At 33.9% G+C, this 17,503-nt stretch overlaps 1 protein-coding gene across 1 annotated transcript; it reads left to right on the top strand.

Annotated features, from left to right (window-relative positions):
* Positions 1–3,647: 3,647 nt before the first annotated feature.
* LOC132742561 (GDP-D-glycero-alpha-D-manno-heptose dehydrogenase-like) lies at positions 3,648–4,580 on the top strand. Its single transcript, XM_060731001.1, has one exon. The coding sequence runs from the start codon at positions 3,648–3,650 to the stop codon at positions 4,578–4,580; it is 933 nt and encodes a 310-aa protein (XP_060586984.1).
* The last annotated feature ends 12,923 nt before the right edge of the window (positions 4,581–17,503 follow it).

Here is a 17,503-nt window from a genome sequence, read left to right on the forward strand (position 1 = left end):
TTAATTAAATTATGTGGCAGTGTAATGTAAAGGATAAAAAATCGTATGTCCTGACAATTGAAACTTGATAGTTCTTAATTTTTAATGTATCCAGTATTTCACCGGAATTCTAATGAACCAAATGAAATGTTTTCCGGTATTTCGTACACTTTATCACAGTATCTAATTGCATGTGTTTTTATGGCAGTCAAACTAGACGTTAATAAGATAAAAAGTTTACTTGTTGTGCTAGATGTAGAATTAGCAACAAATCTGTCCTTTTAAGGTTTTTTATGTAATTTAGGAATCCAATACATAATAGGAAGTTTTAGTTCTTTTTCATCGATTCGGACTTTTAGACTGGAAATATTAGTGACATGATTGTAAACAATGTATTTTTCAGAAGCAGTAGTTTCTGAATACGCATAACAAGTCAATGCACCTTTTATCTTGGATCTTAAGACAGAGGTCACGGAAAATAATCACCCAGCTTTGGCGACACAGATACAAGTTGTTATATCCATGTCCATGCACTCAAATCATAAAATCATCAGCATTGTCAGTACTCTATCAAATAATGCAATAAACTATGTGGAACCTTATAGAGCTTATATAAGAAACTCATCCAGCATTGTGTATACCAAATCAATGCCCCTTCTATGAATGCAACACTTCTTAGAAGAAATTCAAAACAATTCATCCTATGTTGGACACATTGAAAAGTTAAGAACTCCATGTCCTTTGATCACTTCTGTAGTTGCTTTTAATTTTGTATCAACAGAAATGTTAAGCTGCTACCAAAGTTCCATTCTAGCGTCCTATTACTTATACGGAAATGACAAGTGAGTTGTATTGGGCATACACAATAATACGCTTGTCATTTTGAAAAGGTCATTACAACAAAAACATATTGAATTATTCTTTTCTAAAAAGAATCTAAAAGTATATGCTTTGATCTCTATAACAAATATATATATATATATATATATATATATATATATATATATATATATATATATATACATATATATATATATATATATATATATATATATATATATATATATATATATATATATATATATATATATATATATATATATATATATATTTCACAAAACTATGTATAGGTTTTGACCGGCATAAATGCATATTCACATAAAACTCCTAAAAGAAGCACATTATGATAATCTTTGAAAGACTAATGGTTACAAAAGTTAATTGATCTTAATATAATAATGTGGGATGAAGACTCTACATCTAAAGTTAAATAATAATACATACTATTAACATGCTACAGATAACATTTGAATTACTGTAATGTAAGTGAACAAAAGCATATATATCTCGATAAAAATGCTTCAAAGCCAGGACTCAATATTTTGTTGAGCAGAGACAGGTTATCATTGCTTATTTTTGCCTCTTCATCACTTTTATGTTGGTATGAAAATGATTTTTAAGCTTAAAAAACAGAGAATTATAAAGCATTTCACAGGGGTGCACATGCATTTTGAAAAATATAGATTATTTTGTTGTTGTTTTTTTGTTTGGGACAATTGACCCCTCAAGCTCTAGCAAAAATCATATCACATTCACTTATGAATGAAAAAAGTTCTTCAGGAATATATTTATAAATCATCTGTTTTACAAAATTTCACTGCCAGAAAAGTGTTTAATAGTCTGTAAAATAGAAAAAATAGTCCTTAAAGAAAGCCCAACACGGCAATATCGAAAATGTCATAGGCTCGATTTGATTGAGCCTGTAAATGGACGGTACTGGAAAGTTAAAGTTACTGTCCACGCCCCCTCTAGCACCGGCTAAAGCAGAATTCAACATTTAAACATGAACTAGTGAAATTTGAAAGTAATTGTTGCAAAAGATACATTCAGGGATGTCTTGATTCTATGCTTGATGTATGAAGTAATTTTCACCTATGTACTTTTCCGGCCTTAAACCATTCTTTTTGTTCATAATGTTATATAAAGAAGCATTTTATTAATGTTTTTACATTTATACTCCCATTAACGTCAAAGGTGTCCATATAACATTACTAACTACTTGCGACATGTTTTAATTTCAACTGTAAAAAAAAGATTTTGCACACTATACATATATGTACAATATTTCAATAAAGTGAAAAATCAAGACCAATTATTCCTGTTTTGAAAATAGGGCTTTCAAAATTCCATTTTATTTAGTTCCGCCCATTGTTTTCTCGTTTAGGGCACACGCTTTTAATTACTTGGGGACCATACGCCGCTTTTCGTGGAATGCCACGGAAGTGTCACATTGAAGGTTCCATGATAACCGCCGTATGAACACATCTGCGGATGTTTCTAAATTCAAAATTTTACTATTTCGTGTTTAAATGTTGAATTCTGCTTAAGCCGGTGCTCGGGGGCGTGGACGGTAACTTGCACTTTCCTGTACCGTCCATGAACAGGCTCAATCTAACCGAGCCTGTAACATTTTCAATTTGGCCGTGTTGGGCTTTCTTTAGGGATTCTGTATTTATCTATTTTATGATCACATCCGTGTTATTTCAGCCGTGTGGTGGCTGTAAAAAATCTCCCCGTACATTTAATCAATGATGTTATATTTTCGATCCTTGAAGATTGTTCAGCACGACATTATTGTTGTGCTTGTGGTATTTTTAGTTTCAAATTTTCGGCATTTTCTAGTTGGGTGCTTCGAATATTCCTACCGGAATAATGTTGAATTACCCTTAGGATATGTTGCCTGCTTTTTAAATTTGTCTTTTGACGTCTTATCTGTGATACGCAGGCTTCATAACCTCTGATCCCCTTTCAAAATTCCATTTTATTTAGTTCCGCCCATTGTTTTCTCGTATAGGGCACACGCTTTTAATTACTTGGGGACCTTACGCCGCTTTTCATGGAATGACACGGAAGTGTCACATTGAAGGTTCCATGATAACCGCCGTATGAACACATCTGCGGGTGTTTCTAAATTCAAAATTTTACTATTTCATGTTTAAATGTTGAATTCTGCTTAAGCCGGTGCTAGGGGGCGTGGACGGTAACTTGCATTTTCCAGTAACGTCCATGAACAGGCTCAATCAAACCGAGCCTGTAACATTTTCAATTTTGCCGTGTTGGGCTTTCTTTAGGGATTCTGTATTTCTCTATTTCATATCACATTTTTGTCAACAATTCTATTGAATGTGAAGTATTAAATTTATATTATGTATTTGTTATCTATTTTTTCAAATGTTAATAATTTTTCATCATCTTTAAATACGTTTCCTCATCCTCTCTTATGGATACCAGACACCTAACCCTTGAATATAGTTCATTTTAAATGATTTCTAACTGAACTATTGCTTTTTTGATATACCTTAGCTAACCATTGCTATTGATTACAGGACAGTGTTACAGGGTATATAAGAATGTTTGTATCAGCTAGTCGCATTACCTTTATGTAGCCTGCATATCACAGATAAGACATCAAAAGACAAATTTAGAAATCAACGAATACTTGCAAGACGCGTAACTAGCTACAACTACATGGGTTCTATATATATTTTGTAGTGGAGTTTTGAAATATATTATTAATACAAGCGTTTTATGATTAAATCTAAGTATTCAAAAAAAGTTTACATTAACACAAGCCATTTAGTAAGTTAATAGGACAATCAAAATTGGTAATGAAAGTACTTGTCACAGGAGGTGCTGGTTACATTGGTTCAGTATTGGTTCCGATGCTTTTACACGAAGGACACGAGGTAACAGTATATGACAAACTGAACTGGGGTATACACTCTTTGCTCCATGTTGTTCACATGTCTAATCTAAGAATTATTGAGGGTGACGTGACAAATCAAGATCATACTGCTGAAGTTGTTTTAGGTAAAGACGCAATAATCCATCTCGCTGCAGTAGTTGGGTATCCTGCATGTGATTCTGACCCTGATGCTGCATTGGCAACAAACATCCTAGGAACACAAAACATAGTTGATAACATGTCAAATACACAAATTATGATATTTGCAAGTACAGGGTCTTGCTATGGGTATGTAGAAGGTATCTGTACCGAGAATACAACACTTAAACCTCTTTCTCTGTATGGAAAAAGTAAACTTCGGGGTGAAGAAATAGTTCGGTCTATTGGTGGCATATGTCTAAGGTTTGCAACGTTATTTGGGCTATCCCCTAGGATGAGACTTGATCTTTTAATAAACAATTTAACATTTACAGCTGTAATGGAAAATCATATCCAATTGTTTGAAGGTCATTTCAGAAGGACATTCCTGCATGTTCGAGACGCTGCGCGTGCAATTATATTTGCTTTGGATAATGCAATTATGATGTCGGGTCAGGCTTTTAATATCGGAGATGACCAATTAAACATGACAAAGTTACAAGTTGTACACATTATACAGGAAGTAATACCTAGCTGCACCATTAACACAATAAGTGATAAAACCGATAATGACAAAAGGGATTATGAGGTGTCATATGATAAAATACATAAATTAGGTTTCCATCATAAAATTAAAGTAAAGGAAGGAATTCAAGAAATGCTTAAAGTGTTTCCATATCTATCATTAAAAGACAACATCAAATACTCGAATATATAACGCTGCACATTTATAAAAATATAATAGAAGGAAAGACAAAAAGAATTTTATTTTTAAATATAAGAAAGATTTTGTTAAAGGACATCTCTACTACGACTTTTGGCAATATTATAAATACGTGTACATTTTTAAAAAATGGAAAATGAAGTGAAGGTAATTTGGTCATAGAGTCCTTTTAAGAAGAGAACTTTTAAGTGTTGAATGTTCCTTCATGCGCATGTTGTATCTCTGAAAACAAACAAATTTGTAAAAAAATACTTTAAAGGAATTCTAATACTTTTGCATCTTTTTGTCAGTTGTTGTTATATTTTGTCTTGTATTTAGATAATATTTCCATGTTATAAATCTATGTTGACTTTTCTAGCAGCTACTTTCAGGAGCATGTAAATACTGCTACAGTTACTGTGTCGTCATGAAGCTGAAAATGATAAAAGCCGTGTAAATCCCTACAAAGAAATAAAAGAAGCTTATTTATAATTGTGCTTATTTTATAAGATGTATTTAGTATATAGACTACTTTTATCCGCGTGCTGCAAACAACAGGAATGACAACATTTAAACTACAACCATGTACGACCAGGATCATACTTTTTTACAACCAGGCTATCTGAGTTGAATGCAAATTTTCCGGCTAGACCACATTCACGGTCTAATGAGCATTTTTGTTTGATAAGCGGTAGTTTATTTGGGAATTTATTTTTAATAATTGATAAAAATGTTCAAAATGTTGCCTACAATTTATAAAAACTATTTGTTATGTATATAGGCTTTATTGAAAATGTTTGTATTATCTATTTCCTGAATAGCTCAGTAGGTGGAGCGCAGGATTGAAAATCTCGAGGTCGTGGGTTTGATACCTATTTTTTCCACTATCATTTTAACAATTTTGTTTATTTGATGTTTATATAATTTTTCATGTTCATTCATCTTCTTTCAAGAAAGTTCTTTTCATGTTTATTCTGGAATATTCTTTCTCTTAGTAGTTTAGTAGTCTACATTGTTCATTGATAGTATATATATGATGACATTTTGTACTTTAAGGTGGGTGTGTGCTAATTTGTGCTATTGTGTTATGATGATATACTGATTGTGTGCTATTTAACTTATGATATCGTGAAGCTTACATGGGAATATATTAGTTTGGACTCGAGTCTGTAATTCTCTGTGGGAAGTGTCTTGGACGTATTGTGATATTCTGCTGTGGACATTGGAAATTGGTTAAATTTGGACAATTGAATTTCGAACTGCGGGTTAAACTTAAGGACGTTTGTTAAATTTGAGGCGTGTATAATCGTGAGTTAAACTTTACCTTCATATTTTCTTTTGTATAATTGTAAATAACTGTTTTTCCTTAATAAAAATTGTTAAATTTGTTGCTGCTTTATCTTCTCTGTTGCGTTTAGCTCGTAACATATTGCGCTTTAAAAATAGGAAGCTTTGAAATAATATTATGATATTCATGTGGCTAAAACATTTCTTCTTTCGATGATGACATTCCTAGGCTTTTATTTAAATCACAATTTAAATGATGATCTCCTATCTTGCTGTGCATATATAAATACTGGACTGTCAGTTGTTCGACTGTTTAGCTTGTACTAACTATATTTTAACAGTAACAATAACGTAGATTTTTGATGGCACTGACGCCGTTTTGATTTGTATGAAGTTGCACAAAAAAAACATTTCATTGAGTATACATATACGTGAAAATTTGGGACAACTCCTACGCACTTGGAAATTCATATTTATTTCACATGAGTGTTTAAGGTCTCAAGTGCTGTGTGGCAGCTGTAAAAAGTTGCCCCGTACATCACTTCAGTGTTGTTATATTTTTTGGTCCTTCGGAATCATTTATGCCAGCAAAATTGACTGTTGTGAATTGAGTATCTCTCAAGCCGGTGCTAGGCTGTTGCACTTTGTCACTTAGTCATGATCCCTCATGAACAATTAAATAGAGAAAATAAAAATCCCCAAAGCAAGCCCAACACGACAAAAATGAAAATGTTGAAAGCCCGGTTTGATTGAGCGTGTTCATGGACAGTAATGTCAAATGCAAACTACCGTCCTTGGTCCCTAGCATTGGCTTAAGCAAAATTCAACATTTAACATGAACTGGGACAATTTTTAATTTTTTTTTTATCATCCACAGTTGTGTTCATATGGCGGTTATCGTGGAACCATCAATGTGACACGAAAATGCCATTCCATGAAAAGCGGCATATGGTCCCGAAGTAAAAAATGCGTGTGCCTTAAACGAGAAAACAATGGGCGGAACTAAATAAAATGGAAGGTGTATCAGAGGTTATGAAGCCTGTTTATCACAGCGAAGACGTCAAAAGACAAATTCAAAAAATCTGGCCACTTATCCTACGGGTGATTCAACAGTATTCAAGTGAGAAATACTGGAACCACCTTATAAGAAAATAGCCAAATTGAACGAACTAAAATACCACAAGCACAACAATAATGTCGGGCTGAACGATCTTTAAGGATCGGAAATATAACATCTCTGATTGTATGGGGCGACTTTCTACTGTCTCCACACGGCACAAACAACGTTGATGTGTCTATAAACCGAGTCTGCAATTCTCTTGTAATTTTATTGTGATTAATGCTTCTGAGGGATCACTTTTTCCAGATTTTTATACTTCACAACAGTAGGTGTCAAGTGCTATGTGACAGGTGTAAAAAGTTGCCCCGTACTTCACTCCAGTGTTATATTTCTCTGGTCCATAAGGATTATTGATGCTTGCACTATTAAGTGTTGAGAATTGAGCCGGTGCTAGGGGGCGTGAGTGATGTGGCACTTAGTCATTATTCCTCATGTACAGACATAATTAAACCGAGCTTGCATTTCTCTTGTAATTTTGTTGTGATTAATGCTTCAGAGGGATCACTTTGTTTCCAGATTTTTATTTTTTTATGTTCCCGATTCTACCTAGATGCAATCACTTTGACAAGTCAATGATTTTAAAAGTTACCAGCCGTAAAAAGTTGCCCCGTACTTCACTTCAGTGCTGTTATATTTTCTGTTCCTTCGGGATCATTGATGCCAACACTATAAAGTGTTAAGAATTGAGTACCGCTCAAGCCGGTGCTAGGGGGCGTGAGGGATGTTGCTCTTATACATTATCCCTCATTTACAGACTCAATCAAACCGAGTCTGCAATTCTTATATTATTTTGTTGTGATTAATGCTTCCGAGGGATCACTTTGTTTCCAGAGTTTTATACTTCACAACAGGAGGTGTCAAGTGCCGTGTGGCATAAAATTATTATATTAAATTAACTGTTTGAGCTTCAGTACATGAAAAACGGGCACATGACAAATCAGCGCATAGATAAAACATTCTAGTGTTCCGTGGTATACATCTTTTCCACGTGTCATACCTCCTTTCCTTATTACAATGAATTTGTACTGGCTTGTTATCCATCGCTGGTTTGTTTTGAGCAGAGAATGGCCTGTGCATGTACAAAGAGGGTACCGTTTCAGCAGATTTCGCAAAGAGGGTACCGATATGGATATGCACCGTGGTGTAGCTACAATTTGTCTAAATTTAACCTTAGTAAAGAAAAGTTCTTAGATGTTGTTAAAAAATAAGTATCGTATAGATTTATCAAGGTTTAGATAAATTGTTAATAGAAGAAGAAAGATATTGAAATATCGATAATAATTCTTATGTATGTTCTTAATGAAGCATGAATCAAAAAGGAAAATGACTATCATTTATATTGGTTTGTCCATTCTATAGTGAAGTGAGAGGTCAATGTTTTCCTCGGTATTATTGTGCTCGGACAACCATCAATAAATTTATTTCAATTATGCAATCGTTAAGTATGTAAAATTTACATAAATAAAGAATATTACCTACCTAACGATTAACGCAAATAAAAGCATATGTCGTGCCTTGAGGGTACCTATGTGTAAAAAAATGAGAGGGTACCTGTGATATAAAAAATCAAATGAAGAGAGGTAGCCCGTACCGCTGCAAAACTGAAAGTAGGGTATTTTTATGAATTTTACCATTATTTTTGACAATGTACTGCCATTTGTCCGAAGATGATATGTAAATGAACATACTAAATACATGTATGTATGATGCATATATAATCAAGCCACAGGTTCATTTCAGCCCAAAAAATATGTCGAGGTGATGGGCGAAGCAAGACATGTCGATTTTTTGTAGCTTATTGTGAATTTGTAGTACATGAAAAACGGGCACATGACAAATCAGCACATAGATAAAACATTCTAGTGTTCCGTGGTATACATCTTTTCTATGTGTCATACCTTCTTACCTTATTATATTGAATTTTTACTGTATTGTTATCCATCGCTGGTTTGTTTTTAGCAGAGAGTGGCCTGTGCATGTGCAAAGAGGGTACCGTTTCAGCAGATTTAGCAAATAGGGTACCGATATGGATATGCACCGTGTACACAATTTAGGGAAACTACAAAGCCCAGAACACCATTGTTGTAATTGTTGATCATAATTTTTGTAAGATTGTGTTTTATTGGATGTCTGTAACATTAAATTGTACTAAAAATAAAAAAAATACAGAAAATAAGAAAACCTAAAGAAAGCTCAACACAGGCAAAATTGAAAATATTGAAGGCTCGGTTAGATTGAGCCTGTTCATGCACGGTACTGTCAAGTGCAAACAACCGTCCACGCCCCCTAGCACCGGCTTATGCAGAATTTAACATTTAAACATGAAATAGTAAAATTTTGAATTTAGAAACATCCGCAGATGTGTTCATACGGCGGTTATCATGGAACCTTCAATGTGACACTTCCGTGCCATTCCATGAAAAGCGGCGTATGGTCCCCAAAATAGATAAATACAGAATCCCTAAAGAAAGCCCAACACGGCAAAATTGAAAATGTTGCAGGCTCGGTTTGATTGAGCCTGTTCATGGACGGTACTGGAAAGTGCAAGTTACCGTCCACGCCCCCTAGCACCGGCTTAAGCAGAATTCAACATTTAAACATGAAATAGTAAAATTTTGAATTTAGAAACATCCGCAGATGTGTTCATACGGCGGTTATCATGGAACCTTCAATGTGACACTTCCGTGTCATTCCATGAAAAGCGGCGTATGGTCCCCAAGTAATTAAAAGCGTATGCCCTAAACGAGAAAACAATGGGCGGAACTAAATAAAATGTAACCCTAACCCCAAGTAATTAAAAGCGTGTGCCCTAAACGAGACAGCAATGGGCGGAACTAAATAAAATGGAATTTTGAAAGGGGATCAGAGGTTATGAAGCCTGCGTATCACAGATAAGACGTCAAAAGACAAATTTAAAAAGATGTATTCAATATTTAACATGAATTGGTACAATTTGGAATTCAGAAACATCAGCAGATGTGTTCATGAAGCGGTTATCATGGAACCTTCAATGTGATACGTATATGCTATTCCATGAAAAGCGGCATGTGGTTCCCAAGTCCCCAAGTAAAAAAAACGCGTGTGCCCTAAACGGAAAATAATGGGCGGTTTTAACTCTCCAGTTGAGTAACTACCACTGACCGTTCCAAGGTAGTACCCATTCGTGTTCCTTCACGTGTTTCAGAAATCTGTATTGTAAATTGTTCTGAATGTTTGCATAGTTTGTGATGTCTACCTTATTAAATTGTCCTTAACGGTAAGTATTTTCGCACCGCCCCTCCCCTTTTTCTGGATATACTCCCTCTATCATCACCTCTTTGCCCCGACGTTAGCAGATTCAACATTTAAACCTGAAGTGGAAGAATTTAAATTTTGAAACTTTTGTTCATACGGCGGTTATAATGGAACCTTAAATGTTACACAGTAGTGCAATTCCATGAAAAGCGGTGTATGGTCCCCAGTAATCAAAAGCGTGTACCCGAAACGAGAAAGCAATGGGCGGAACAAATCAAAATGAAATTTTGAAAGGGGACCAGAGGTAAGTTAGCCTGCATATCACAGATAAGATGTCAAAAGACATGGTTATAAGCAGGCAATATATCCTGAGGGTGATTAAACATTCTTCAAGTATGAATATTGGAACCACCCGACAAGAAAATGCCAAATAGTTAAACATAAAAATACCACAAACACAACAATAATGTGGTGCTGTACGATCTTTAAGGATCGGGAATATAATATATCTGATTGAATGTACGGGGCGAGCGACTATTTACAGCCTCCATAAGGCACAAACAGCGCTGATTTGGAGATAAACTAGAAAAAAATATGAATAACTAAAGAAAGCTCAACACGGCGAAATTGAAAATGTTGCAGGCTCGGTGTGAATGAACCTGAACGGTACTGGCAAGTGCAAACTACCGTCTACGCCCCCTAGCACCGGCTTTGCAAAACCTCAATCTTAACTTTTTTTTCATGTATAAGTCGCATAACCATTTGAATCTGTTTGACATTATTTTAAAAAGTAGTGTGTCGGAGGCTTTCATAACCCTTTACCAGAATTTATTTATTCGAATTTTTCGATAGACTGTCATAGGAAATCTGCCAAATTCACCAAGTACTGCCGAAGTTGATATTTGCAGACGAACGCCTAAAACTTGTTTTAAGAATTTTAAGTGAACTTTAGCAATATCTGGTGAGTTATGAATGTCCCAAACCTTTGGTCCGTAAGTCGATATTGGTAAAATCTTAGTATTGAATAGTCTAATCTTTTCGAATTCATTCAAGGAAATATAATGAAATCAGGAATTCAACGAAAACAATGATTTTAATGCTTCGTTAGATAAAGTTATTTGAGCTTGATAACAATTCCCATTAGATGTCAAGGTAACACCAAGATAAGCAAATGGTCATACGCCGCTTTTCATGGAATGACACGGAAGTGTCACATTGAAGGTTCCATGATAACCGCCGTATGAACACATCTGCGGATGTTTCTAAATTCAAAATTTTACTATTTCATGTTTAAATGTTGAATTCTGCTTAAGCCGGTGCTAGGGGGCGTGGACGGTAACTTGCACTTTCCAGTTCCGTCCATGAACAGACTCAATCAAACCGAGCCTGCAACATTTTCAATTTTGCCGTGTTGGGCTTTCTTTAGGGATTCTGTATTTATCTATTTTACAGCTTTTAGACGTTCATTTCTTTAACATATCTCTAAATCATCATTTCGATTACTAGTTTTGAAAGTCATTGCAATATTTAATGTACATGAACAACATTGCCCCAATTGTTACACTTATTATAAATTTGTTTAAAAGATATTGTAAACGTTCTTTAGAATAAGGAAATAACACTGTGTCATCAGCAAACTATAATCATCTCATAAAGAAATGAATTTGTATGAAAACAACCGTAATATAATGCGGAAATATACCGTTTAATTCGGACTGCTACTTAAAATGTTTGTTGATTGATGAACGGATGTCCCAAAGGCATAGTTTCTCATTCAAATGGAAATTTTACTTCTGATTTTGCCACAATGATGTTGTAGATTATTGGCATATAAAACTGATTTTGATTTTGGGGCACCACAATAAAAACCAGTGTCGATATGAAACATATCTAATTAACGAAATGTAGCTATTTCTTTTTCTTATGAAATTTATTCAATATAACTTTAAGCAAGTCACTGGGCATATCATTGACGAAAAATATATAAATAAGAGAAAATCTAGCATAATGGGAAATAGTTTATAAATACACTGGTCAGGGGATGCCTGTATAATTATTCACGTTATTATTGGCCTCAGGTACAATTATTATATATGCTCCAAGATTCTTGGTTTTCACTTGTATCAAAAATGTGATATAATAACTTACAAAGTACTGGAGCTTAAATATTTTTACATTGTATAAAAAATTCGGTTATAAGGAAATCTACTCCTGCACTCAAACCGCTTTTTAAAGACGAAATTGCCGTAACAACGTCCTCATTAGTAAATTTAACATCACTCTCTTTAACATTGGTAGAATGTATATGAACAATATTTATTCTTTCCTCAACAGAGTCATTTTTGAAGAGTTCTTCATGAGAATATAATTTTTTGAAATGTTAATAAAATTCATCCGATGGTAATAAATTCTTAATACATTTTCTCGGAGCTTTTTTACTTCTTTACTATTTTGTAGCTAAGGAAACCATTTTCTTTTTGTTTTCTTTTTTTTTGGGGGGGGGGGGGTTATATTAAATCTGTGCTTGTTGTTTTGCAATTCGATAAACGCGCCTTTAAGTTATAAATATTTCAATATTTTGATTACCTTTATGCTTAGTGTAAACTTTATGTTCATGTTTAAAGACAAATTATGATAAAATTTGATATTTGATAAAAACTGACAATTGATTAACAGTCTGTTTTTCAATATTGAAGAATCATCTTGTGAGTAGAAAGAGAAAACGATATGTCACCCTCTTAACTCTTTAAAATATAGGCTATAGATAAACACATTATAAGTACATAATGCAATCTAAACATAAATACCAGTTGCATTCAAGAAAAGACCGGATTAACTTGGCCATTAATTTTACGAGAAAATGATGATTCCCTTTGATATTTCGTACATTGTCTCATTCAAAGTAGAAAAAAAATGAATTAAAACTATTTTACCAAAAGTTTTACATAGTTAAGTACCCTTTACTTATTTGTTATGTTAATTTCCAATAAACAATAAGAGTTTTATTTACTGTTAATACATCCCACAAATTTTACAAATGTTTAAATAATAGAGATAAAGCTTTTCATTTGTATAGAAAGAATAAAACTTATGAAAATTTTGAGAATTTTAAAACATATAGAAATAGAGCTAATGAACTTATTTTTATGGCGAAAAAGAACCATTTTAATAATTCATGTGACAATCATAAAAATTATTCAAAGACCTTATGGAAATCCCTTAAGGAGCTTGGTCTACCTTCTAAAAAGGATAATTCATCTTGTAAGATTAATATTGGATTAAAAATAGGTGATAAAATTTGTTTTGATAAACAAAAGGTTGCTGAAGAATTTAACAATTTCTACTGTAATGTAGCATCAAATCTTACTGCAAAACTACCTCCAGCATTAAACATTTTTGGTAAACAGTTTGTATCTTCTTTTTATTTATCAAAAAATGATTATATTTAATAATTTTTCTTTTTCATTGATGTCTGAAAAAAGTGTAATTAAGTATTTGAATAAACTAGGTTCAAACAAATCCACTGGTCTGGATGGTATTCCTTCACGTTTTGTAAGAGATAGTGCATCTATTATTGCCTTACCTTTAACACACATTATAAATTTGTCATTGATACAAGGCACAGTACCAGATGATTTTCAAAAAGAATGATAAAACTGAAGTTGGGAACTACAGGCCTGTTTCCATATTAAGCATTGTTTCTAAAATTTTTGAAAGGGTTATTTATGATCAGATTGCTTCCTATCTTAAAAAAATGGACATATTATATAAATTTCAATCAGGATTTAGAGGTGGTTTTTCCACGGACACTTGTCTTACACATCTATCTGATTTCATTAGGCTACATATGGATAAAGGTAATCTTGTAGGCATGATTTTAATGGATCTTCAAAAAGCATTTGATACAGTGGACCATTCAATCCTTTTAATGAAATTAGAAGCCATTGGTCTTAGTACTGATGTATTACAATGGTTTAGGTCATATCTGTCTGATAGGCAACAACTTGTTGATGTATCTGGTACTTTTTCCTCACATGAAAGGGTTACTTGTGGTGTACCCCAAGGGTCTATCTTGAGACCATTATTATTTTTAATTTATGTAAATGATATGCAGGCTGTTGTTAAAAATAAACGTCTTCTTTATGCAGATGATTCTGCTATTCTTGTTACAGGTAAAAATAGGTCATCTATTGAAAAAGAACTGACAGATGAACTACATTCTGTCAGTCAATGGTTAATTGACAATAAACTCTCCCTTCACTTAGGCAAAACAGAGACAATATAATTTGGCTCTAAACATAGGTTAAAAACAGGTTCATCTCTTCATGTCAGTTGTAAAGGGACTGATATACAGTCAACTTCTAATGTCAAATATCTAGGTGCAACACTTGATCAGTCTCTCTCCGGTGAAGCAATGGCAAGTTCTATTATTAAAAAGGCCAATGCAAGGTTAAAATTTCTGTATAGAAAACGTGATTATCTCACTTTTCACACTAAAAAACTTCTGGTTATGGCCCTCATCCAATGTCATTTTGATTATGCATGTTGTTTCTGGTTTCCTGGGGTTACTAAATACTGGAAGGATAAACTCCAAGTCACACAAAATAAATTGATAAGATTTGTTCTAAATCTTGGTTATAGGGTCACATATGATAATGAAACACTTTAAAATTTTTAAATTGGCTACCTGTCCAGAAAAGAGTTGATCAAATCATTCTATGTAATGTTTTTTAAAATAAAACATGGACTTGCCCCTGAATATATGGAGAAAACTTTATTCCATTAGATTCTGTTCATACTTACAGGACCAGGTCAAGTGATAGTGTTTGTTACATGCTACCTAAGGTCAAAGGTTTCGGATCAAAGTCTTTTGCTTACAATGGATGTGTATTGTGGATTAAACTACCCTCTTCTATTAGGATGGAATCAAAATTGTACAATTTTAAATTATCTGTTAAAAAACATTTACTTAATGGGTAATTATCTCTTTTAAGAGTGTCTTTCCTCTAGTCTTAATATTTATTAATTTTATTAATTTATTTTAATTTGAAAATTTTATGTATACTTTTGTCTTTCTTTAATTTAAAACTGTGATAAGTCATTTTCATGCCTCTCTTTGTCAAAACCATCAGTATCTAAGGACCACAATGGACGTAAGAGATTAAGTTCTCTTTCTTGTCTTATCCTTGGTATGATGTTTTTGATATGGTGCATTTCTTTACATGGATATTTGTTTTTATTGTTTTGTCATGTATTGGATATGTTTTTACCATGTTATTTACTGAATACTGAAATAAATCTATCTATCTACGTGGCGAGCGACTATTCACAGCCTCCATACGGCACAAACAGCGCTGATTTGGCGATAAAATAAAATTCGCTTGCTTTACTAACAACTAAGCAGAAAAAAATTAGAATATTTTTATTTGAGGCTACAATGTCCTGAGCTTGGATACTAGTATTTGACTTGTAGCAATGAATTGTAGATCTCTACCTGTAAGGTCAAAGGTGTCAATTTCCTAGAAGTCACTTCGTTTACATATGCAGAGTTATGCAGTAAAACTATTTTGAAAATGTCTTCCTAATCTCTCTTTTTTTCGCCACATCAGCGCTGTTTGGGCCGTATGGAGGCTGAAAAACGTCGCCTGTACATTCAATCAAGGATGTTATTTTTTCGATGCTTAAAGATCGTTCAGCACGACATTATTGCTGTGTTTGTTGTACTTTTAGTTTTTACTTTTTGGTTCCAATATTCCTACTTGAATATTGTTGAATCATCCTTAGGATATGTTTCCTGCTTTTAAATTTGTCTTTTGACGTCATATCTGTGCTATGCAGGCTTCATAACCTCTGATACCCCTTTCAAAATTCCATTTGATTTAGTTCCGCCGTTTGTTTTCTCGTTTGGGGCACACGCATTTTTTACTTGGAGACCATACACCGCTTTTCATGGAATGGCACTACTGTGTCACATTGAAGATGCCATGAAAACCGCCGTATTTGCGGATGTTTCTTAATTCAAAATTTCACCATTACCATGATAAAATGTTGAATTCTGCTTAAGTCGGTGCTAGGTGGCTATAGACGGTTTCTTGCACTTTTCAATTGCCTTCAATGAACAGGCTCAATCAAACCGGGCCTGCAACATTTTCATTTTGTCTTGTGTGGCTTTCTTTAAGCGTTATTTATTTCTCTCTATTCAGCTACCAAATGACTAATTTCTGCATTTCTTCCTAGCAACATGTCACAGATTGGGGTTGACATCGTTATATTTTTTAAGTCTTACAAGCATAAACGTTTTTAAAATGTCTTAAATAAACAGTCGGACGCTGAACTTTTTACAAGTTAATTAATATATTAAGATGTAAGCCAAATCAATTAAATATTGTCCATAACACTCATCATTGTTCAAGATCTTGGCTGTTTTTTCAACAAGTTATTCACATTTTTTGTTATTATGCTTAAACAGGTACTTAAATTTCGTATGGTAGTTTAAGGCAGACAAATAGGGATTTAGAAAAATAAGTAAGTATATACCGATAAATGGAAATCATGGGAAACCAACACAAAATAGGATCAAAATTGACAGCGCTTTAGATGGTCTAACGCACATAACAAATATACAAACAACGTTTAAAATTGGAAATTTTTGTTCTATGAATGTTGTCCGTTGTTTAATTGTTCATATACTGGAAAATTAACTTTAAAGAAAATTGAAGCCAATGACTGGTTCATAAGGTTGCACAAAAGTGACGTGTGTGCTTTTTGTTTACATCGGGCGCACGAGATACTTTGTCGTGGCCACGAGTTACTAAGTCGTGGCCACGAGTTACTAAGTCGTGGCCACGAGTTACTAAGTCGTGGCCACGAGTTACTAAGTCGTGGCTACGAGATAGTAAAATCGTGGGAACGAAAAACTATGTTGTGGCCACGAGATACCATGTCGTTGCCACGAGTTACAAAGTCGTGGCCACGAGAAAGTTAAGTCGTGGGAACGAGATACTATGTCTTGGCCACGAAATACTATATCGTGGCCACGAGTTACTTAGTCGGGGCCACGAGATAATTAAGTCGTAGGAATTAGATACTATGTCGTTGCCATGAGTAACTTAGTCGTGGCCACGAGTTACTAAGTCGTAGCCACGAGATAGTCAAATCGTGGAAACGACCTAACTATCTATCTCGTAGCCAAGAGTTACTAAGTCGTGGCCACCAGATAGATAGTTAAGTCGTGCGCACGCGATAACTAACCAATCAGATAACACTTTTTATATAAATGTTCCTAATTAACTAAAAA

Source organism: Ruditapes philippinarum, unplaced genomic scaffold (genome assembly GCF_026571515.1).
Source record: "Ruditapes philippinarum isolate M1 unplaced genomic scaffold, ASM2657151v2 ctg1853_1_1_1_1, whole genome shotgun sequence".
Lineage (NCBI taxonomy): Eukaryota > Metazoa > Mollusca > Bivalvia > Venerida > Veneridae > Ruditapes > Ruditapes philippinarum.